Source organism: Coregonus lavaretus (genome assembly GCF_964263955.1).
Source record: "Coregonus lavaretus genome assembly, chromosome: 20".
NCBI classification, from domain to species: Eukaryota; Metazoa; Chordata; class Actinopteri; order Salmoniformes; family Salmonidae; genus Coregonus; species Coregonus lavaretus.
In genome coordinates, this window is record NC_140007.1 from 17,678,796 (window position 1) to 17,702,826 (window position 24,031).

General features: G+C 47.3%; 1 protein-coding gene across 1 annotated transcript in view; it reads left to right on the forward strand.

Annotated features, from left to right (window-relative positions):
* The window catches only part of LOC311147781 (N-terminal EF-hand calcium-binding protein 1-like), a 56,593-nt gene that overhangs the window by 21,849 nt on the left and 10,713 nt on the right, over positions 1 to 24,031 (forward strand). Inside the window, exons 3-5 of the mRNA XM_084184558.1 lie at positions 38 to 146; positions 8,157 to 8,182; positions 8,346 to 8,443. Of these exons, the coding sequence (XP_084040684.1) occupies positions 38 to 146; positions 8,157 to 8,182; positions 8,346 to 8,443 (233 nt within the window). The remainder of the gene's footprint in view (positions 1 to 37; positions 147 to 8,156; positions 8,183 to 8,345; positions 8,444 to 24,031) is intronic.

A 24,031-nucleotide genomic window follows, 5' to 3' on the forward strand; every position in this document is an offset into this window, starting at 1 on the left:
GTAGGTAGTTAATGTGTCCCTGTTTTCCCTCTCTCAGACGACGGCAAGCTATCCCTGGAGGAGTTCCAGTCGTACTTTGCCGACGGTATCCTCACCCCGGAGCAGATGCAGGAGCTGTTTTACTCCATTGACAGGCAGCAGACTAAGTGAGTGCATCTTATTTTCCTCTGGGAATCCTCTTCAGTCGCCATCTGTAACTCTGCCACACAGGCAGGACGTCTACACTTCAAAGAGGATGTGTCAATATTTCAGCAAGGGGGCATAGAATCTGTACCCACTGGGCACAGACGTCAGTTCAACGTCTAGTTTTGATTTACGTTTTGGTTGAGTTGTCAACTAATGTGAATTCAACGTGAAATCAACAAAAAATGTCAACCTGTCATTGGATTTAGGTTAAAAGTTTTCCATGTTGATTCAATGTCACCACATTTTATTATTTTGTTGAAATGACGTGGAAACAATGTTGATTCAACCAGTTTTTGCCCAGTGGGTAGTTTTAGTAGTCTAATGAGGGCTCCAGGTGAGTTGTGAAGCTTAAGGCTGAGGGTGTCCTAAAATGTACACCGTACCCTAACATATTTATACACAATAGAATATAAAGACAGAGGAAAGAAAGAAAGACAATGTGGTCAAACAATGTCCTCATCAAATCAAATCAAATCAAATTGCACATATACGTGTTTAGCAGATGTTATTGCGGGTGTAGCGAAATGCTTGTGTTTCTAGCTCCGACAGTGCAGTAATATCTAACAAGTAATATGTAACAATTTCACAACATATACCCAATAAACACAAATCTAAGCAAAGCAATGGAATTAAGAATATATAAATATATGGACGAGCAATGTCAGAGCGGCATAGACTAAGATACAGTAGAATATTATAGAATACAGTATATACATATGAGATGAGTAATGCAGATATGTAAACATTATTAAAGTGGCCAGTGATTTCTAATCTATGTACATAGGCAGCAGCCTCTAATGTGCTAGTGCAGGCTATTTAACAGGCCTTGAGATAGAAGCTGTTTTTCAGTCTCTCGGTCCCAGCTTTGATGCACCTGTACTGACCTCGCCTTCTGGATGATAGAGGGGTGAACAGGCAGTGGCTGGGGTGGTTGTTGTCCTTGATGATCTTTTGGGCCTTCCTGTGACATCGGGTGCTGTAGGTGTCCTGGAGGGCTGGTAGTTTGCCCCCGGTGATGCATTGGGCAGACCGCACCACCCTCTGGAGAGCCCTGCAGTTGCGGACGGTGCAGTTGCCGTACCAGGCAGTGATACAGCCCGACAGGATGCTCTCAATTGTGCATCTGTAAAAGTTTGCGAGGGTTTTAGGTGCCAAGCCAAATTTCTTCAGCCTCCTGTGTGTGCCTTCTTCACCACACTGTCTGTGTGGGTGGACCATTTTAGTTTGTCAGTGATGTGTACGCCGAGGAACTTGAGGCTTTCAACCTTCTCCACTGCGGTCTCGTTGATGTGGATAGGGGGGTGCTCCCTCTGCTGTTTCCTGAAGTCCACGATCATCTCCTTTGTTTTGTTTTGTTGACGTTGAGTGAGAGGTTATTTTCCTGGCATCACACTCCCAGAGCCCTCACCTCCTCCCTGTAGGCGGTCTCATCATTGTTGGTAATCAAGCCTACTACTGTTGTGTCGTTTGCAAACTTGATGATTGAATTGGAGGCGTGCTTGGCCACGCAGACATGGGTGAACAGGGAGTACAGGAGGGGGCTGAGCACACACCCTTGTGGGGCCCCAGTGTTGAGGATCAGCGAAGTGGAGGTGTTGTTTCCTACCTTCACCACCTGGGGGCGGCCCGTCAGGAAGTCCAGGACCCAGTTGCACAGGGCAAGGTTCAGACCCAGGGCCTCGAGCTTAATGATGAGTTGGTGGGTACTATGGTGTTGAATGCTGAGCTATAGTGTCAGGTCGTGTTGTAGGTGTGGTGTAGGAATCAAACGCAGGAAGCAGACTGAATTCCAAAAAGCTGTATTCCTGCCTAAACACAGGCAACAGGACAAAATAAGCCTGACAGCAAAATACGCACGAAGGCGAAAAGACAATGCGCACAAACAGGTGCGTCAGGATGAAAATAAGTGCACACACAAGTGCAACGAACGCTCCAGCAAACAGTGGAGAAAACAACGCTCAACCGAGCAATACACAGACTGACGGTAACAATCACACACAACACAAGACAAACACAACGAGAAACTTATAGGACACTAATTACTACAAAACAGAAACAGGTGTGGAAACAAACAGACAAAAGCAAACGAACATGAAACATCAATCGGTGGCAGCTAGAATTCCGGAGACGACGAACGCCGAAGCCTGCCCGAACAAGGGAGAGAGGCAGCCTCGGCCGAAACCGTGACAGTACCCCCCCCTTGACGCGCGGCTCCAGACGCGCGCCGACTCCGGCCTTGGGGACGACCCGGAGGCCGCGGCGCAGGGCGCGTCGGATACCCCCGATGGAATTCCGTCAGGAGCGACGGGTCCAAGATGTCTCTCCTCGGCACCCAGCACCGCTCCTCCGGACCGTACCCCTCCCACTCCACTAGATACTGAAGACCCCCTCTCCGACGTCTAGAATCCAAGATGGATCTCACGGTGTACGCCGGTACCCCCTCGATGTCCAACGGGGGCGGGGGGGTCTCCAAGATCTCATGTTCTTGGAGTGGGCCTGCTACCACCGGCCTGAGAAGGGACACATGGAACGAGGGGTTAATACACTTATACTCAACTGGTAACTGTAATCTATAACATACCTCGTTCAACCTTCTCAGGACTTTAAATGGCCCTACAAACCGCCGACCCAGCTTCCGACAGGGCAGGCGGAGGGGCAGGTTTCTGGCAGAGAGCCAGACTCGATCTCCAGGTGCGTACACTGGCCCCTCACTGCGGTGTAGGTCGGCGCTCGTCTTCTGTCGACGTATGGCACGCTGCAGATGGACGTGTGCAGCGTCCCACGTCTCCTCCGAGCGCCGCACCCACTCATCCACAGCGGGGGCCTCGATCTGGCTCTCATGCCATGGTGCCAGAACCGGCTGGTACCCCAACACACACTGAAAAGGGGTTAGTTGGGTGGAGGAGTGGCGGAGAGAGTTCTGTGCCATCTCGGCCCAGGGCACATATCTCGCCCACTCCTCCGGCCGATCCCGGCAGTACGTTCTGAGAAACCTACCCACATCCTGGTTAACGCGTTCCACCTGCCCATTACTCTCCGGGTGGTAACCCGAGGTGAGGCTCACCGAGACCCCCAACCGCTCCATAAAAGCTCTCCAGACTCTGGAGGTGAATTGGGGACCTCGGTCAGCCACAATGTCCTCGGGCACCCCGTAGTGCCGGAACACATGGGTGAATATAGCTTCGGCGGTCTGCAGGGCAGTAGGAAGACCCGGCATGGGGAGCAAACGACAGGCCTTAGAGAACCGGTCCACAACGACCAGGATGGTAGTATTCCCTTGAGAGAGGGGAAGGTCAGTTATAAAATCCACCGAGAGGTGGGACCATGGTCGTTGTGGAACGGGCAGGGGCAGTAACTTACCCCTAGGCAGATGTCTAGGCGCCTTACACTGGGCGCACACCGAGCAGGAGGAAACATAAACCCTCACATCCCTGGCCAACGTGGGCCACCAATATTTGGCACTAAGACAGTGCACTGTCCGGCCGATACCCGGGTGTCCAGAGGAGGGTGACGTGTGAGCCCAATAGATCAATCGATCCCGACACTCGAGCGGAACATACTTCCGACCCTCCGGGCATTGTGGTGGACTAGGGTCGGTGCGTAATGCCCGCTCGAGCTCAGAATCGAGCTCCCACACCACCGGTGCCACTAGACACGACTCCGGCAGTATGGGAGTGGGCTCCACGAACCTCTCCTCCCCGTCATACAGCCGAGACAGCGCATCTGCCTTCCCGTTTTGTGACCCAGGGATGTAGGTGATCTTAAAAGAGAAACGGGTCAAAAACATACTCCATCTAGCCTGCCGAGGGTTCAGCCTCCTCGCTGCCCGGATGTACTCCAGGTTACGGTGGTCCGTCAAAATGAGGAAAGGGTGTTGAGCCCCCTCAAGCCAGTGCCTCCACACCTTAAGGGCCTGTACCACAGCTAACAGCTCCCTGTCCCCTATGTCATAATTTCGCTCCGCCGGGCTGAGCTTCTTGGAATAGAAGGCACAGGGGCGGAGTTTAGGTGGCGCGCCTGACCGTTGTGAAAGCACGGCGCCAATACCGGCCTCAGACGCGTCCACCTCTACCTGAAATGGTAAAGAGGGATCCGGATGCGCCAGCACCGGAGCCGAGGTAAACAGGTCCTTCAGCCTCCCAAACGCCCTGTCCGCCTCGACTGACCACTGCAGACGCACCGGACCCCCCTTCAAGAGAGACGTGATGGGAGCTGCCACTTGCCCAAAACCCCGGATAAACCTCCGGTAGTAATTCGCAAACCCCAAAAACTGCTGCACCTCTTTCACAGTGGTTGGTGTTTGCCAATTACGCACGGCCGACGCTCGGTCTACCTCCATCTTCACCCCTGACGCTGACAACTGATACCCCAAAAAGGAGATAGACTCCTGGAAAAACAGACACTTCTCTGCCTTCACATACAGGTCGTGCTCCACCAGCCTCCGCAACACTCTGCGCACCAGGGCCACATGCTCGACACGGGTAGGTGAGTACACGAGAATGTCATCTATGTACACAACGACTCCCTGTCCCTGCATGTCCCTGAAGATCTCATCCACAAATGATTGGAAAACCGACGGAGCATTCATCAACCCGTATGGCATGACTAGATACTCGTAATGGCCCGAGGTGGTACTAAAGGCTGTTTTCCATTCATCATCCTTCTTGATGCGCACCAAGTTGTACGCGCTCCTGAGATCTAATTTCGTGAAGAAACGCGCCCCATGCAACGACTCAGTCATGGTCGCAATCAGCGGGAGTGGATAACTATACTTCACCGTAATCTGATTGAGACCACGGTAATCGATGCACGGACGCAAACCACCATCCTTCTTCTTCACGAAAAAGAAACTCGAGGACGCGGGGGAAGTGGACGGCCGTATGTATCCTTGTCTCAGCGATTCGTCTATGTAAATCTCCATAGCTTTCTTCTCCTCCTGAGACAGAGGATACACATGACTCCGTGGGAGCGCAGCTCCTGCCTGAAGGTTTATCGCACAATCCCCCTGCCTATGGGGTGGCAACCGCGTCGCCCTCGCCTTACTAAACGCGATAGCCAAATCCCCATACTCAGGTGGAATGTGCAATGCGGGCACCTGGTTTGGACTCTCCACCGAGGTAGCCCCTACGGAAACGCCCAAACATCTACCCACACACTGAGCAGACCACTCCATCAGAGCCCTCTCCTGCCACGAAATCACTGGGTTATGGGTACTCAACCAGGGCATGCCCAGCACCACCGGATACGCAGGAGAGTCAATCAGGAACAGCTGAATCATCTCCTGATGATCCCCCTGCGCACACATCCTAAGTGGCGCCGTGACCTCCCTGATCAAGCCCGTACCCAACGGACGACTATCTAGGGCGTGAACGGGAAAAGGAACATCAACAGGAATGAGGGGAATCCCTAACGCTAAACAAAACTTTTTATCAATAAAATTCCCAGCTGCGCCTGAATCTACCAGCGCCTTATGCTGGGCATGAGGTGCTACCTGTGGAAAACATACAGGCATACAGAAATGGGCAACAGAGAGCTCTGGGTGAGTGGGGCGCCTACTCACCTGGAAGGAATCCCCAGTGCGGGACCTGTCGTCATCTCCCCTAGGAGGCCATCCCCAGCACCTAGCCGCGGTGTGTCCTCCCCGACCACAGTTGGTGCAGTGGATGGACCCCCTAGTCTGCCGACTCCTCCTATCTCTAGCGCCAGCGCCCCCGAGCTCCATAGGACACGGCTCGGATGCGCTGGAGGATGGAATGGACGGACCCCCCTCAGGACGTCCGCGGGTAGCCAATAGGTTATCTAACCTGATTGACATGTCGACCAGCTGGTCGAAAGTGAGACTGGTGTCCCGACAGGCCAGCTCCCGACGGACGTCCTCTCTGAGGCTACATCGGTATAGATCGATGAGGGCCCGCTCATTCCACCCTGCATCTGCCGCTAGAGTACGGAATTCGAGTGCGAATTCCTGGGCACTCCTCCTCCCCTGCCTGAGGAAGACCAGACGCTCCCCCGCCGCTTTCCCCTCCGGGGGATGGTCGAACACCGCCCTAAAGCGGCGGGAGAACTCGGTGTATGTAATAGTCGTGGCGTCGATCTTCCTCCACTCCGCGTTGGCCCACTCCAACGCTTTACCGGCCAGGCAGGAGATCAGGGCGGACACGCTCTCATGCCCTGAAGGTGCCGGATGTACTGTGGCCAGGTACAGCTCTACCTGGAGCAGGAATCCCTGACACCCAGCTGCGGTCCCGTCGTAGGACCTCGGGAGAGATAGTCGGACTCCGCGAGGTTCCGGCGCTGGACTGGGTGGGCTGGCCGATGGTGCTGGCAGGGCGGCTGGCGGTGGAGGCGGACCCCAGCCTCGGAGGGTGGTCATCACCTCCTGCAGGGCGGCCCCCATCTGCAGGAGCTGCTCTTGCTGTTCCCGAACCTGGGTTTCCAGTCTTGAATGTGCTGCTTCGGCTCCTGCTGATTCCATACTGTAAGGTGTGTGATTCTGTCAGGTCGTGTTGTAGGTGTGGTGTAGGAATCAAACGCAGGAAGCAGACTGAATTCCAAAAAGCTGTATTCCTGCCTAAACACAGGCAACAGGACAAAATAAGCCTGACAGCAAAATACGCACGAAGGCGAAAAGACAATGCGCACAAACAGGTGCGTCAGGATGAAAATAAGTGCACACACAAGTGCAACGAACGCTCCAGCAAACAGTGGAGAAAACAACGCTCAACCGAGCAATACACAGACTGACGGTAACAATCACACACAACACAAGACAAACACAACGAGAAACTTATAGGACACTAATTACTACAAAACAGAAACAGGTGTGGAAACAAACAGACAAAAGCAAACGAACATGAAACATCAATCGGTGGCAGCTAGAATTCCGGAGACGACGAACGCCGAAGCCTGCCCGAACAAGGGAGAGAGGCAGCCTCGGCCGAAACCGTGACATATAGTCAATGAACAACATTCTTACATAGGTATTCCTCTTGTCCATATGGGATAGGGCAGTGTGCAGTGTGATGGCGATTGCATCGTCTGTGGATCTATTGGGGCGGTAAGCAAATTGAATTGGGTCTAGGGTGGCAGGTAAGGTAGAGGTGATATGAACCTTGACTAGTCTCTCAAAGCACATCATGATGACAGAAATGAGTGCTACGGGGCGATAGTCATTTAGTTCAGTTACCTTTGCTTTCTTGGGTACAGGGACAATGGTGGCCATCTTGAAGCATGTGGGGACAGCAGACTGGGATAGGGAGAGATTGAATATGTCTGTAAACACACCAGCCAGCTGGTCTGCGCATGCTCTGAGGACGCGGCTATGTATGCCATCTGGGCCGGCAGACTTGCGATGGTTAACACACTTAAATGTCTTACTCACGTCAGCCACAGAGAAGGAGAGCCCACAGTCCTTGGTAGCGGGCCGCGTCGGTATTTGATACCGTTGGTCAGGAAAAGTAGAGGTATAAGGCTTTCTTTGAACACAACATGTGCATTATAAAGGAAAAAACACATACTATGTAATCCTTTGTTTCCTTTCTTTTGCTCCTCTGCACACACATCATGTCCCCATATGGCCCAAGGCCCTTTGTGTTACTCCACAGTGTCCTGATTCCCAATCAACACCTCCTTGTATCTCCAGGGAACGTTTCACAAGATAACAATAGCGGCTTTCAGTAGCCCTTTCCTGCAGTCAAATGACCTAGTGGCCTCATGGGTGGAAGGTTATTAATATATTTGGTACAGGTGTCTTTTTTCTTTTAAGACCATAACCATGTGTGTGAGGTGTATACTTTTGTTTCAAAGTAGATTTCTTTAAGACTACCAAGAAACACTCTGTGTGATCCTGATTTAGCCCACTGCAGTAAAAGGTTAAAGCGGTTTGATGAGATTTTTGGACACTTTAATCCTCCCTGATTCCATTAATGTTTTTGTCCTCTTCTTCCTCTGACAATTTCCCTCCCTTTCAGCAACCTAGACACAGACAAACTCTCAGGTATTTCTCTCAGAATTCTCTGTTTTTATTGACTGTGTGCTGTCAAAATGCCCTCTCAAGGCCTTTACCATATTCTAATCCTGTCTTTTACAGGATTTTAAATTACAAAGGCCTACGTGTATTTAATATTGTATCTGACAGCTCTTTGTATATCCACCCCCAGAATACTTCTCTCCACACCTGGGGGAATATCTGAATGTGCTTTCTGCTCTGGAGAAGCTGAACGTCGCCATCTTGAAGGCCATGGACAAAACTAAAGAGGTTTGTGGCCAATACAGTACAGCATGTTTAAAGGGATAGTTCAGTGAAATTAGATATTTAGATATGTGTTTCCTTACCTCGAAAATAGTCTATGGACAAAGTGTGACTGAGATCCACACTTTGCTTTTGTTAAATTAGCCACAGACAACAAATGCTAATATTGCTGAACTATCTCTTTAACCTATAACATTACAATCAACTGTCTGGGATTCTTAACTGCAGCTCTCATTTGCAGAACTGCAGAACTCATTTGGTAAGAGGAACTCACTTGGCCATCTCTTTCCATTACATTTCTCTGTTGTTACCGTTCGCTGTTGCACACATTTCACGCGACAGATTTGTTGATGTCTACTGAGAATTTAAAGTGCGCAGCAACACAATAGCCAGTTGGTCCGCCTTTATCCGCTTATGACATTTAGAAAAAATCAAACCACCCCTTTTCCCCAGTAGGATTTTGGATAGGCTTTTGTTAGGGCCACTGCTGTCAGTTTGAAATGGCCTTTGAAGCGTCTGAGATCTCTCAGCTGTGACAGTGATATGACAGTATGGAAAATGGATCTGCACAACTGAGTCCTCTTCCTCTTTCTGTTTGAACACGCTGCATTTTAAAACGATGGGCTGAAACCTGCAGGAACCCTTCCCTAACACTTGAACTTCAACCATGACTCAAGGACAGGTATTTTCATTGTGAACTGTGGTGTCTGTCTGAGGACCGACATATCTCTAGTTGGACAGGTGCTGTAAATACGGAAGTTCTTAAACAGAATCCCCTCCAAACCCAGCAAAGAACTTCTGGTTGGTAATTTCTGGCCTATCTTGGGTCACACTCTTTAGTTATCATTTCAATAGTTTAAACTACTATCAGGATCCAAGCATAAAGTAAATACATATAAAACCATGGCTGCCTTCTCTGCCCGGCAAAGGTGGCTGGTGGCAACTTAATAGGGGAGGTTGAGCTCATAGTAATGACTGGAACGGAATAAATGGAATGGTATCAAACACATCAAACACATTGTTTCCATGGTTTCCATGTGTTTGATACCACTCCATTTACTCCATTCCAGCCATTATTATGAGCCGTCTTCCCCTCACCAGCCTCCTGTGCTGCCTGGGCATTGCTTCCCAAAACTAGACATCACTTCAAATAATCATGCTTGTTTGTGAAGAAACAAACTAAAAAGAGAATTGGTAATACTATTTTTAAGACATGAAGCAGAACGGTGTTAATTTGGTGCAATCTATACAGGATTTCTGCTCATAGCTCATACGGAGGCAGACTGGAGCCCTGGATGAGCTTAGTGAAATTATTGCTTTAATAAGCACAGTGTTCAGATCATAAGACTTAATCAGTACCACTGCGTACACTTGATCCTTGATGTTGGGATCAGGCTAATCTTTATTTTTCTTCAATTTCAAAAACACATTAAATTATAAGCGGACTGTGCTGTGAAAAGATTTAGGCAACTTGTGTGGACAGATGCAGATGTAACATTATTGATTGGTCCATGCTATGCTGTGTCTCCCCATCCCCACTGTGCTATTTGTGTCGGTATTGCTGCTATAGTGACACAGCAGTGTGTATGGGTGAGTTAGGGCAGGGTTTCCCAAACTCAGTCCTGGGGCCCCCCCTGGGTTTTGGTTTTGGTTTTTGCCCTAGCACTACACAGCTGATTCAAATAATCAAAGCTTGATGATGAGTTGCTTATTTGAATCAGCTGTGTAGTTCTATGGCAAAAACCAAAACGTGCACCCAGAGATGTTCGATCGGATTCAAGTCTGGGCTCTGGCTGGCCACTCAATGACATTCAGAGATTTGTTTCGAAGCCACTCCTGCGTTGTCTTGGCTGTGTGCTTAGGGTCGTTGTCCTGTTGGAAGGTCAACTTCCGCCCCAGTCTGAGGTCCTAAGTGCTCTGGAGCAGGTTTTAATCAAGGATCTCTCTGTACTTTGCTCCGTTCATCTTTCCCTCGATCCTGACGAGTCTCCCAGTTCCTGCCACCACCATGATTCACAATAGGGATGGTGCCAGGTTTCCTCCAGACGTGACGCTTGGCATTCAAGCCAAAGAGTTCAATCTTGGTTTCATCAGACCAGAGAATCTTGTTTCTCAAGGTCTGAGAGTCCTTTAGGTGGCTTTTGGCAAACTCCAAGTTGGCTGTCATGTGTATTTTACTGAGGAGTGGCTTCCGTCAGGCCACTCTACCATAAAGGCCTGATTGGTGGAGTGCTGCAGAGATGGTTGTGCTTCTGGAAGGTTCTCCCATCTCCACAGAGGAACTCTGGAGCTCTGTCAGAGTGACCATCGGGTTCTTGGTCATCTCCCTGACCAAGGCCCTTCTCCACCGATTGCTCAGTTTGGCCGGGCGTCCAGCTCTAAGAAGAGTTTGGTGGTTCCAAACTTCTTCCATTTAAGTAGGATGGAGGCCACTGTGTTCTTGGGGACCTTCAATGCTGCAGACATTTTTTGTTACCCTTCTCCCAGATCTTGCCTCGACACAATCCTGTCTCGGAGCTCTACGGACAATTCCTTCGACCTCATGGCTTGGTTTTTGCTTTGATATGCATTGTCAAGGAGTCTGAATACTTTCCGAATACACTTTAGACAGGTGTGTGCCTTTCCAAATCATTTCCATTCAATTGAATTTACCACAGGTGGACTTCAATCAAGTTGTAGAAACTGAGCTCAATTTCGAGTCTCTTAGCAAAGGGTCTGAATACTTATGTAAATAAGCTATTTCTGTTTTAATTTTTAATACATTTGCAAACATTTCAGAAAACCTGTTTTTGCTTTGTCATTATGGGGTATTGTGTATAGATTTATGTTTTATTTCATCCATTTTAGAATAAGGCTGTAACGTAACATGATAACAACACACGCACACACACACACACACACACATATACACACACACACACACCAGATAAAGATTGTGATCTCATCTGTGAACGGAGGGATGATGTGACAATAACCAGTGCTGACATGAACCCCCCAGCACTCCTACTGTCTGACGTCAAACAGACTCTAGATAGTAGAACTGCACCAGAGCTACAAAGCTGTTTATCATCTCTGTCTTTCTCTCCCTCTCTATCTATCTACCTCTTTCTCCCTCCACCGGAGTGGAAGGTTCTCCCATCTCCACAGAGGAACTCTGGAGCTCTGTCAGAGTGACCATCGGGTTCTTGGTCAACTCCCTGACCAAGGCCCTTCTCCACCGATTGCTCAGTTTGGCAATCTCTCTCCCTATCTCTTTCACCCTCCCTACCTCTACCTTTCCCCATCTATCTCTCTATGTAGCCATTTCTTTCTCCCACCCTCCCTATCTTCCCCCTCTCTCTCTCACACAGTCCCCCTTCTCCTTTTCCATTCTGTCATTAATCTGCCCAACATCGGTTTTGATTCACCGCAAGGAGAAGTTATTGCCTTAAGGGCTGTACTGGGATCAACTTTGCCTTCCCCCAGTCCTAGCTTGACTGGCTTGAGGACAACCCCTATCAACACTCCTCTTTATATCTCAGTACTAGTTGTGTTAATCTGTCTCTTCTTGGAACACTAAAGTGGGGGTGAAAATCTGTGTGTTTCTACAGCCATGTTGTTGATAACATTCAATCAAATTCAAATTAGCTTTCCACAGCGCTGGTCCCATATTCAAAAAGCATCTCAGAGTAGGAATGCTGATTTAGAATCAGGTCCCGCCTGTCCATACAATCGTATTCAGTATGATCTAAAAGGCAAAACTGGTGCTATATCAGCAATCCTATTCGAAGACTCAAAATGTATTTTACAGATCTTATAGAAAGAGCAGCATGTATTTTATCCATGAGGAGTTACAATTGATTACTGTAGAATTATTTTATTTATTTCAGTGGAGTGCTGAGATAAAAATATAAAAATAATAAATCACCTATTTTCAACAGAAAATCTGCAATGCAGATTTTCTGTCAAGAAGAGAAATGGAGAGGAAGTATTAAAATGAATATTCTTCCTTACTCCTGAATTGTACAGTATGCTGGGAGGGAGAAATAAAAAAATAGGAGAATATGGAAGGAAGAGATACAATAAACTGCTTCCATAGGTTGCATTTTTTAAAAACACAGCACACCTTCAAGGCACTGCACACTCAATTTCGATAACTCCATTTCATAGCGCCATGGGGCATTTTCAGTACCTACAAAAATAAAACAGATAGAATCATACAGAGATCAGTGAGAACACAGCAGGCTTTCTCAGCTAGTGAAGTGATACAAAACATAAATGTATAATGAACAATATTTTTACAATGTTACTTGTCACACACCATTACAAATGACACATGTAGCAAACTGTCTCAAATAAGATCCTACATCTGTATATATATACAGTGAGGGAAAAAAGTATTTGATCCCCTGCTGATTTTGTACGTTTGCCCACTGACAAAGAAATGATCAGTCTATAATTTTAATGGTAGGTTTATTTGAACAGTGAGAGACAGAATAACAACAAAAAAATCCAGAAAAATGCATGTAAAAAATGTTATAAACTGATTTGCATTTTAATGAGGGAAATAAGTATTTGACCCCTCTGCAAAACATGACTTAGTACTTGGTGGCAAAACCCTTGTTGGCAATCACAGAGGTCAGACGTTTCTTGTAGTTGGCCACCAGGTTTGCACACATCTCAGGAGGGATTTTTGTCCCACTCCTCTTTGCAGATCTTCTCCAAGTCATTAAGGTTTTGAGGCTGACGTTTGGCAACTCGAACCTTCAGCTCCCTCCACAGATTTTCTATGGGATTAAGGTCTGGAGACTGGCTTGGCTACTCCAGGACCTTAATGTGCTTCTTCTTGAGCCACTCCTTTGTTGCCTTGGCCGTGTGTTTTGGGTCATTGTCATGCTGGAACACCCATCCACGACCCATTTTCAATGCCCTGGCTGAGGGAAGGAGGTTCTCACCCAAGATTTGACGGTACATGGCCCCGTCCATCGTCCCTTTGATGCGGTGAAGTTGTCCTGTCCCCTTAGCAGAAAAACACCCCCAACGCATAATGTTTCCACCTCCATGTTTGACGGTGGGGATGGTGTTCTTGGGGACATATGCAGCATTCCTCCTCCTCCAAACACGGCGAGTTGAGTTGATGCCAAAGAGCTCCATTTTGGTCTCATCTGACCACAACACTTTCACCCAGTTCTCCTCTGAATCATTCAGATGTTCATTGGCAAACTTCAGACGGCCCTGTATATGTGCTTTCTTGAGCAGGGGGACCTTTCGGGTGCTGCAGGATTTCAGTCCTTCACGGCGTAGTGTGTTACCAATTGTTTTCTTGGTGACTATGGTCCCAGCTGCCTTGAGATCATTGACAAGATCCTCCCGTGTAGTTCTGGGCTGATTCCTCACCATTCTCATGATCATTGCAACTCTACGAGGTGGGATCTTGCATGGAGCCCCAGGCCTTCTCACCAAGCTGCTTGGCGATGGTCTTGTAGCCCATTCCAGCCTTGTGTAGGTCTACAATCTTGTCCCTGACATCCTTGGAGAGCTCTTTGGTCTTGTCCATGGTGGAGAGTTTGGAATCTGATTGATTGATTGCTTCTGTGGACAGGTGTCTTTTATACATGTAACAAACTGAGATTAGGAGCACTCCCTTTAAGATTGTGCTCCTAATCTCAGCTCGTTACCTGTATAAAAGACACCTGGGAGCCAGAAAAATCTTTCTGATTGAGAGGGGGTCAAATACTAATTTTCCTTATAAAAATGCAAATCAATGTATAACATTTGTGCCTCTTAAAGAAGAAGTTACAGGTCTGTGAGAGACAGAAATCTTGCTTGTTTGTAGGTGACCAAATACTTATTTTCCACCATAATTTGCAAATAAATTCATAAAAAATCCTACAATGTGATTTTCTGGATTTTTTTCCCTCAATTTGTCTGTCATAGTTGACGTGTACCTATGATGAAAATTACAGGCCTCTCTCATCTTTTTAAGTGGGAGAACTTGCACAATTGGTGGCTGACTAAATACTTTTTATCCCCACTGTACTTATTTCCCTCATTAAAATGCAAATCAATTTATAACATTTTTGACATGCGTTTTCCTGGATTATTTTGTTGTTATTCTGTCTCTCACTGTTCAAATAAACCTACCATTAAAATTATAGACTGATAATTTCTTTGTCAGTGGGCAAACGTACAAAATCAGCAGGGGATCAAATACTTTTTTCCCTCACTGTATACAGTATATATATGTATACACAGTGCCTTTCGAAAGTATGCATACCCCTTGACTTATTCCACATTTTGTTGTGTTACAGCCTGAATTCAAAATTGATTAAATAGATTGTTTTCCTCACCCATCTACACACAATACCCCATAATGACAAAGTGAAAACATGTTTTGAGAAATGTTTGCAAATGTATTGAAAATGAAAAACAGAAATATCTCATTTACATAAGTATTCACACCCTGGGTCAATACTTTGTAGAAGCACCTTTGGCGGCGATTACATCTTTGAGTCGTCTTGGGTATGTCTGTATCAGCTTTGCACATCTGGTTAGATGGGGAGCCGCGGTGAACAGCAATCTTCAAATCTTTCCACAGATTTTCAATGGGATTCAAGTCTGGGCTTTGACTGGGCCACTCAAGGACTTTCACATTATTGTTCTGAAGCCATTTCAGCATTGCTTTGGCTGTATGCTTGGGGTCATTGTCCTGTTGGAACGTAAATCTTCGCCCCAGTCTAAGGTAATTTGCACTCTGAAGCAGGTTCTCATTAAGGTTTTGCCTGTATTTGGCTCCATTCATTGTTCCCTCTATCCTTACCAGTCTCCCAGTCCCTGCTGCTGAAAAGCATCCCCATAGCATGAAGCTGCCACCACCCTGCTTCACGGTAGGGATGGTGTTAGACGGGTGATGAGCTGTGCCTGGTTTTCTCCAGACATAGGGCTTTGCATACAGGCCAAACAGTTACATTTGACCACAGAATCGTTTGCCTTATGCTCAGAGTCTTTCACATGCATTTTTGCAAACCCCAGGTTTGCTATAATGTGCCTTTTCCTCAGGAGTGGCTTCTGTATGGCCACTCTCCCATAAAGCCCAGATTGGTGAAGAGCTCTAGAGACTGTTGTCCTTCTGGCAGGTTCTCCCATCTCTGTAGATCTTTCAGAGTGGTCGGACGGCCAGCTCTAGGCAGAGTCTGGGTCATTCCATATTTTATCCATTTCCCAATGGTGGAGATCACTGTGCTCTTGGAAACTTTCAACACTCTATAAATTGTTTTATATGCCTTATTTACTTAGTAGTTGACGTGTACCTATGATGAAAATTACAGGCCTCTCTCATCTTTTTAAGTGGGAGAACTTGCACAATTGGTGGCTGACTAAATACTTTTTTTCCTGTAATTTTCATCATAGGTACACGTCAACTATGACAGACAAAATGAGGAAAAAAAATCCAGAAAATCACATTGTAGGATTTTTTATGAATTTATTTGCAAATTATGGTGGAAAATAAGTATTTGGTCAATAACAAAAGTTTCTCAATACTTTGTTATATACCCTTTGTTGGCAATGACACAGGTCAAACGTTTTCTGTAAGTCTTCACAAGGTTTTCACACACTGTTGCTGGTATTTTGGCCCATTCCTCCACGCAGATTTCCTCTAGAGCAGTGATGTTTTGGGGCTGTCGCTGGGCAACACAGACTTTCAACTCCCTCCAAAGATTTTCTATGGGGTTGAGATCTGGAGGCTGGCTAGGCCACTCCAGGACCTTGAAATGCTTCTTACGAAGCCACTCCTTCGTTGCCCGGGCGGTGTGTTTGGAATCATTGTCATGCTGAAAGACCCAGCCACGTTTCATCTTCAATGCCCTTGCTGATGGAAGGAGGTTTTCACTCAAAATCTCACGATACATGGCCCCATTCATTCTTTCCTTTACACGGATCAGTCGTCCTGGTCCCTTTGCAGAAAAACAGCCCCAAAGCATGATGTTTCCACCCCCATGCTTCACAGTAGGTATGGTGTTCTTTGGATGCAACTCAGCATTCTTTGTCCTCCAAACACGACGAGTTGAGTTTTTACCAAAAAGTTATATTTTGGTTTCATCTGACATTCTCCCAATCCTCTTCTGGATCATCCAAATACACTCTAGCAAACTTCAGACGGGCCTGGACATGTACTGGCTTAAGCAGGGGGACACGTCTGGCACTGCAGGATTTGAGTCCCTGGTGGCGTAGTGTGTTACTGATGGTAGGCTTTGTTACTTTGGTCCCAGCTCTCTGCAGGTCATTCACTAGGTCCCCCCGTGTGGTTCTGGGATTTTTGCTCACCGTTCTTGTGATCATTTTGACCCCACGGGGTGAGATCTTGCGTGGAGCCCCAGATCGAGGGAGATTATCAGTGGTCTTGTATGTCTTCCATTTCCTAATAATTGCTCCCACAGTTGATTTCTTCAAACCAAGCTGCTTACCTATTGCAGATTCAGTCTTCCCAGCCTGGTGCAGGTCTACAATTTTGTTTCTGGTGTCCTTTGACAGCTCTTTGGTCTTGGCCATAGTGGAGTTTGGAGTGTGACTGTTTGAGGTTGTGGACAGGTGTCTTTTATACTGATAACAAGTTCAAACAGGTGCCATTAATACAGGTAACGAGTGGAGGACAGAGGAGCCTCTTAAAGAAGTTGTTACAGGTCTGTGAGAGCCAGAAATCTTGCTTGTTTGTAGGTGACCAAATACTTATTTTCCACCATAATTTGCAAAGTAATTAATTAAAAACCCTACAATGTGATTTTCTGGAGAAAAAAAATCTCAATTTGTCTGTCATAGTTGACGTGTACCTATGATGAAAATGACAGGCCTCTCTCATCTTTTTAAGTGGGAGAACTTGCACAATTGGTGGCTGACTAAATAATTTTTTTCCCCACTGTAAAATAATGTGGGAAATGGTTGGTGGGGACTTAAAGAACAATCATGTCGAATTCGTTACTATGTTGTGATGTCATTAAAGACGGTGGAACAACATAACTGTATCTCTGGGGGTGTACACTTCCCAGTTATGAGATTTGCATCTAATTGTTGTATAAAACAAATGATTAAGGATAATAACACTTTTGTGAAGATAACAATGTGATTTTATCATTCTAGATGAGATTATTGTTTTCCATATTGATTTGTTCTCAGTCAGTGTCCACGCCCAGATGAGCACAAACATGATGGAATGCCCCTTTTACCCCGAGTGCATAAAAAGCCTCGTGACGAAATTCACCTCAGACCAGGAAGCCCATGGCTTAAAATGGTTGACACTCTACAAGACCAGCAGACGTGAGGCTTGAGCTAAACGTTACAAAATGGTTTAAAATTACAACTCCATTACCAAAGGAAGACCAAGCATACTACGGTATAAGCCGGATGTTGCAAATGGTTGAATTTCTACAAGACCAAGAAGCGTGAAGCTGAAGCTACACGTTACAAAATGGTTAGACCAGAAAGACCAGAAAACGTGAGACGTTAGTCCACACGTTTGAAATGGAGAAACTCTGAAACTCTCAACCTCTACACGAGGTGAAGAAGAAGACAATGCACTAGACCTTATCATTTCAGTCTGCAGCTGGCATGTATAGTCGTCTAGAGAACTTTCACTAAAGACACGAGAGGAGAGGACAATCCCTCTAAGACAATGGCCGGCAGGGATGTAGCTCAGTTGGTAGAGCATGGCGTTTGCAACGCCAGGGTTGTGGGTTCGATTCCCACGGGGGGAAAAGATAATGTATGCACTCACTAACTGTAAGTCGCTCTGGATAAGAGCGTCTGCTAAATGACAAAAATGTAAAGAGAACCACTGGTACATCTGAAGGATCCATTCTAACCCCCACTACGACCAGAAACTCTACCAAGGACATTGGGATCTCTGGTGGGCATACCAGAGTCCTACATCATCAGCTCAACTATCAACGACAGCAACACGTAAATACATGTTGCATTTCTAATCCGACTGAGCGTTTAGTGGGGTTTTAAGCATTTGTATATCGGTGAGCATAGTATCCAAAGTAACCACAATAGTTTGAATCTATCTCTCCCTTCCACTCTGACCCTTCTTCTACCCAAGCATTCATGCCATTGTTAGTCCAGTCCACTAGGGACCTGTTTTCATTGTATTATGATAATAATCAACAACCTATGTGTGTCTGTGTTTGTATTGTATATTATTTAGTTAGATAGTATTTGTGTATTGCTGATTCATCAATAAGGTGAGTGTTCTTGCAGGTTCAAGGATTATGCGATGTTCAGAATGAGACTGATAAGAGGTAATTATTTAATAAGTGACTTTTATCGATATATAACATACATATCGTCTAACAGTTTAATTCGGGAGATGGTAACTCGTTAAACAACTTCTTCCGTGGTGCCCCAAATTCATAATGAGTTAATTGTTACATGATTAATGTAATCGAGTGACAATTAAACATAGTTAGGTGATTCGATAAATTACAGACCTACATTAAAAGAAGTCACGTCACGACAGCACCTAAAGGACTCTCAGACCATGAGAAACAAGATTCTCTGGTCTGATGAAACTAAGATTGAACTCTTTGGCCTGAAGGCCAAGCATCACGTCTGGAGGAAACCTTGCACCATCCCCACGGAAAAGCATGGTGGTGGCAGCATCATACTCTGGGGATGTTTTTCAACGGCAGGGACTGGGAGACTAGTCAGGATCGAGGGAAAGATGAACAGAGCAAAGTACAAAGAGAACCTTGATGAAAACCTGCTCCAGAGTGCTCAGGACCTCAGACTGGGGCGAAGGTTCACCTTCCAACAGGACAACGACCCTAAGCACTAAGCCAAGACAACGCAGGAGTGGCTTCGGGACAAGTCTCAGAATGTCCTTGAGTGGTCCAGACAGAGCCCAGACTTGAACACGATCTCTGGAGAGACCTGAAAAAAGCTGTGCAGTGACGCTCCCCATCCAACCTGACAGAGCTTGAGAAAATCTGCAAAGAAGAATGTACACTACCGTTCAAAAGTTTGGGGTCACTTACAAATGTCCTTGTTTTCGAAAGAAAAGCAATTTTTTTGTCCATTAAAATAACATAAAATTGATCAGAAATACAGGGTAGACATTGTTAATGTTGTAAATGGCTACTGCAGCTGGAAACGGCTGATTTTTTAAATCTACATAGGCGTACAGAGGCCCATTATCAGCAAGCATCAGTCCTGTGTTCCAATGGCACTTTGTGTTTGCAAATCCAAGTTTATCATTTTAAAAGGCTAATTGATCATTAGAAAACCCTTTTGCAATAATGTTAGCACAGCTGAAAACTGTTGTGCTGATTAAAGAAGCAATAAAACTGGCCTTCTTGTTGAGTATATGGAGCATCAGCAATTGTGGGTTCGATTACAGGCTCAAAATGGCCAGAAACAAATAACTTTATTCTGAAACTTGTCAGTCTATTCTTGTTCTGAGAAATGATGGCTATTCCATGCGAGAAATTCCCAAGAAACTGAAGATCTTGTACAATGCTGTGTACTACTCCCTTCACAGAACAGCGCAAACTGGCTCTAACCAGAATAGAAAGAGGAGTGGGAGGCCCGGTGCACAACTGAGCAAGAGGACAAATGCATTAGTGTCTAGTTTGAGAAACAGACACCTCACAGGTACTCAACTGGCAGCTTCATTAAATAGTACCCGCAAAACACCAGTCTCAACGTCAACAGTGAAGAGGCGACTCCGGGATGCTGACCTTCTAGGCAGAGTTGCAAAGAAAAAGCCATATCTCAGACAGCCCATCTTAATCTTTTCTTTTTATTGCCCAGTCTGAGATATGGCTTTTTCTTTGCATCTCTGCCTAGAAGGTCAGCATCCCGGAGTCGCCTCTTCACTGTTGACGTTGAGACTTGTTTTTTCTGGAACTATTTAATGAAGCTGCCAGTTGAGGACCTGTGAGGCGTCAACCAGATCCAGATCCTGTACCCATGCAGCTCGGCCGGGCCCGTCTCTCTCAGAGGAGAGGCAACGATGAATCGGCGCTAGGAGCTGCCTATACTGTGGCCAGGTTGGTCACTTTGTCTCCACTTGTTCCCTGCATCCAGCAAAAGAGGGGGGCTCGGCAGCAGTGGGGGATATACTGTTGAGCCAAATCGCCTGCCCATTGTGTGGCAGAGCCAGGCTTTTCCTCTGTCTGCTCTCATCGATTCGGGCGCCGACGAGAGCTTCCTGGACCGAGGTGTCGTTACCCAGTTGGGCCTGGACATGGTCCCACTCGATTCACCCCTCGATGCCAACACTCTCAATGGACAGCTCCTCACCCATGTCTGTGAGAGAACCGTCCCAGTCATCCTGCGTCTCTCTGGAAATCTCCAGGAAAAGATCCGTTACCACATAATCGACGGTCCTTGCTCTCCCCTGGTTCTTGGACATCCATGGTTAAAGCTACACAATCCACAGATTGACTGGACCGCCGGAAAGGTAACCACTTGGAGTTCATTTTGTCATTCTAATTGTTTACATTCTGCCCTTCCCCCTGCCTTGTCTGTGCCCCAGTTCATTCCAGAACCTCCGGACCTGTCATCAGTTCCTCCCGAGTATCACGATCTAGCTCCTGTGTTCAGCAAGCACCACGCCCTGTCGCTGCCACCTCATCGGCCATACGACTGCGCCATTGACCTCCAGCCTGGAGCTCCTCTCCCCAGTAGCCGGTTGTTTAACCTCTCTCGTCCCGAGCAAGAGGCTATGTTGTACATCCAGGATTCTCTGGCTGCAGGACTTATCAAGCCATCTTCCTCCAGTTCATCGTGGAGGTGGACGCCTCTGACACCGGGGTAGGTGCTGCTCTGTCTCAACCTTCCCCCTCTGATCAGAAGGTCCACCCATGTGCATTCTTTTCCCGTAAGCTCTCACCAGCAGAGAGGAATTTTGACATTGGAAACCGGGAACTCCTGGCAGTTAAGCTGGCTCTGGAGGAATGGCGTCACTGGCTGGAGGGCTCTGTAACCCGCTTCATCGTGTGGACTGACCACAAAAACCTGTCCTACATCCAGACGCCAAAAGTTTTAACTTCTGGCAAGCCAGGTGGGCCTTTTTCTACGGTAGATTCAATTTCACACTCACTTATCGCCCCGGTTCGAAGAATACCAAGCCTGATGCCCTCTCTCACCAGTTCACCACCGACAACACGGGTACCGAGCCAGAAGCCATTGTGCCATCCACCTGCATCGTTGCCGCCGTCACCTGGGAGTTCGAGTCCCATATCCGCCAGGCTCAGCAGAACCAGCCTGACCCGGGTAACGGTCCCAGATTGTGTTCGCTCTGATGTTCTTCAGTGGGGCCATTCTACCCACCTCACCTGTTACCCTGGTATGATCCGGACCCTCGCCTTCCTGCGTCAGCGCTTTTGGTGGCCCACCATGGAGCACCATGGAGAGAGATGTCCGGGAGTTTGTCTCAGCCTGTTCGGTTTGTGCCCGGAACAAAACCTCCACTAAACCCACTTCCGGTCTGCTCAGCCCCCTTCCCATACCCAGTCGCCCCTGGTCACACATAGCTCTGGACTTCATCACAGGCCTTCCCCAATCTAACGGTAACTCCATCATCCTCACCATTTTCCAAAATGGCTCACTTCATTCCCCTCTCAAAGCTCCCGTCCTCCAGGGAGACTGCGGACCTGTTAGTATCCCATGTGTTTCATCTGCATGGCATCCCCACTGACATCGTTTCCGACAGAGGACCCCAGTTTACCTCCCAGGTATGGAAAGCCTTCTGTTCAGCTCTTGGTATCAATGTCAGTCTTTCTTCTGGATATCACCCCCAGACCAACGGCCAGACCGAACGGGCCAACCAAGAGATGGAGACTCCCCTACGCTGCGTGACTTCTGCTAACCCTTCCCCCTGGAGCGCTTAGCTACCCTGGATTGAATATGCCCACAACACCCTCACCAACGCCTCGTCAGGTATGTCACCCTTCGAGTGTGCTCTGGGTTACCAACCCCCCTTGTTCCCCGCCCAAGAGGTTGAGGTTGAAGGTTCCTTCTGTCCAGGACCATCTGCGCCGTTGTCACCGTACCTGGAGGAAGGCCCGGGCTGCCCTTCTTCGTGCCTCCGACAGGACCCAGTCCCAAGCCAACCGTCACCGGGCCTCAGCTCCAGTCTACACCCCGGGTCAAAAGGTATGGCTCTCATCGAAGGACCTGCCATTGAAGGTGGCATCGAAGAAAACTTCCCCCCGTTTCATTGGTCCCTTTGAAATTGACCGTGTCATTAACCCCTCTACGGTGCGCCTGAAACTCCCAACCTCTCTCAGGATCCATCCTACCTTCCACGTATCCCTGATTAAACCTGTCTGCTCCAGTCCCCTGTCTCCTCCTGCAGCAGCTCCCTCGGCTCATAGATGACCATCCTGCCTATACCGTTCGGCGGTTTCTGGACGTGCGCCGTCGGGGTCGTGGCTGGCAGTACCTGGTGGACTGGGAGGGATACGGGCCTGAGGAGCGCTGCTGGGTGCCCCGCCGTCACATTCTGGACCCCTCCCTCTTACGGGATTTCTATACCTCACACCCAGATAAGCCTGGTCGGGCGCCAGGTGGCACCCGTAGAGGGGGGGGGGGTACTGTCACATCTGCTCCTGCAACGCCCTCTACTGCTCATCCTGTGTCTCCTTGACCTGCCGCCACCTCCACACTGCCAGATCGTAATCTCTGCTCATTCTGCCCGCTCTGACTCTCGTCCCTGACTCCAGTCCCACGTCTCGTCATCCTGCTACTCTGTCCTGGATTCCCCACTCTACTACTCCCTTGGATTCCCCTCCAGACCTGCTCACCCTGTCTCAACCCCCCTCACTCCAGCCACAGCCTCTGCACCTGGTTTCCAGCAGTTTACCCTGACCTGCACTCCATCTCCCCCCTGTGTCTCAATAAATACCTTGGTTACTTCATCCCAGTCTCCTCGTCTGAGTCTGCTCTTGGGTTCCCCTGTTCCACTCCGCATAACAAGATCTTCTGTTTCTTGGCAATTTCTCGCATGGAATAGCCTTCATTTCTCAGAACAAGAATAGACTGACGAGTTTCAGAAGAAAGTTATTTGTTTCTGGCCATTTTGATCCTGTAATCGAACCCACAATTGCTGATGCTCCAGATACTCAACTAGTCTCAAGAAGGCCAGTTTTATTGCTTCTTTAATCAGCACAACAGTTTTCAGCTGTGCTAACATAATTGCAAAAGGGTTTTCTAATGATCAATTAGCCTTTTAAAATGATAAACTTGGATTAGCAAACACAACGTGCCATTGGAACACAGGACTGATGGTTGCTGATAATGGGCCTCTGTACGCCTATGTAGATATACAATAAAAAATCAGCCGTTTCCAGCTACAATAGCCATTTACAACATTAACAATGTCTACACTGTATATCTGATCAAATTGATGTTATTTTAATGGACAAAAAAATTGTTTTTCTTTCGAAAACAAGGACATTTGTAAGTGACCCCAAACTTTTGAACAGTAGTGTATATATTATTATTATTATTATGATTATTATGATTATTATTATTAATAATTGAAATGACCATTGAATAGTATTTGTTTTATTGAAGCTTTCTTCCCACTCTTCCTCCACCCCTCACCCCCTCCCT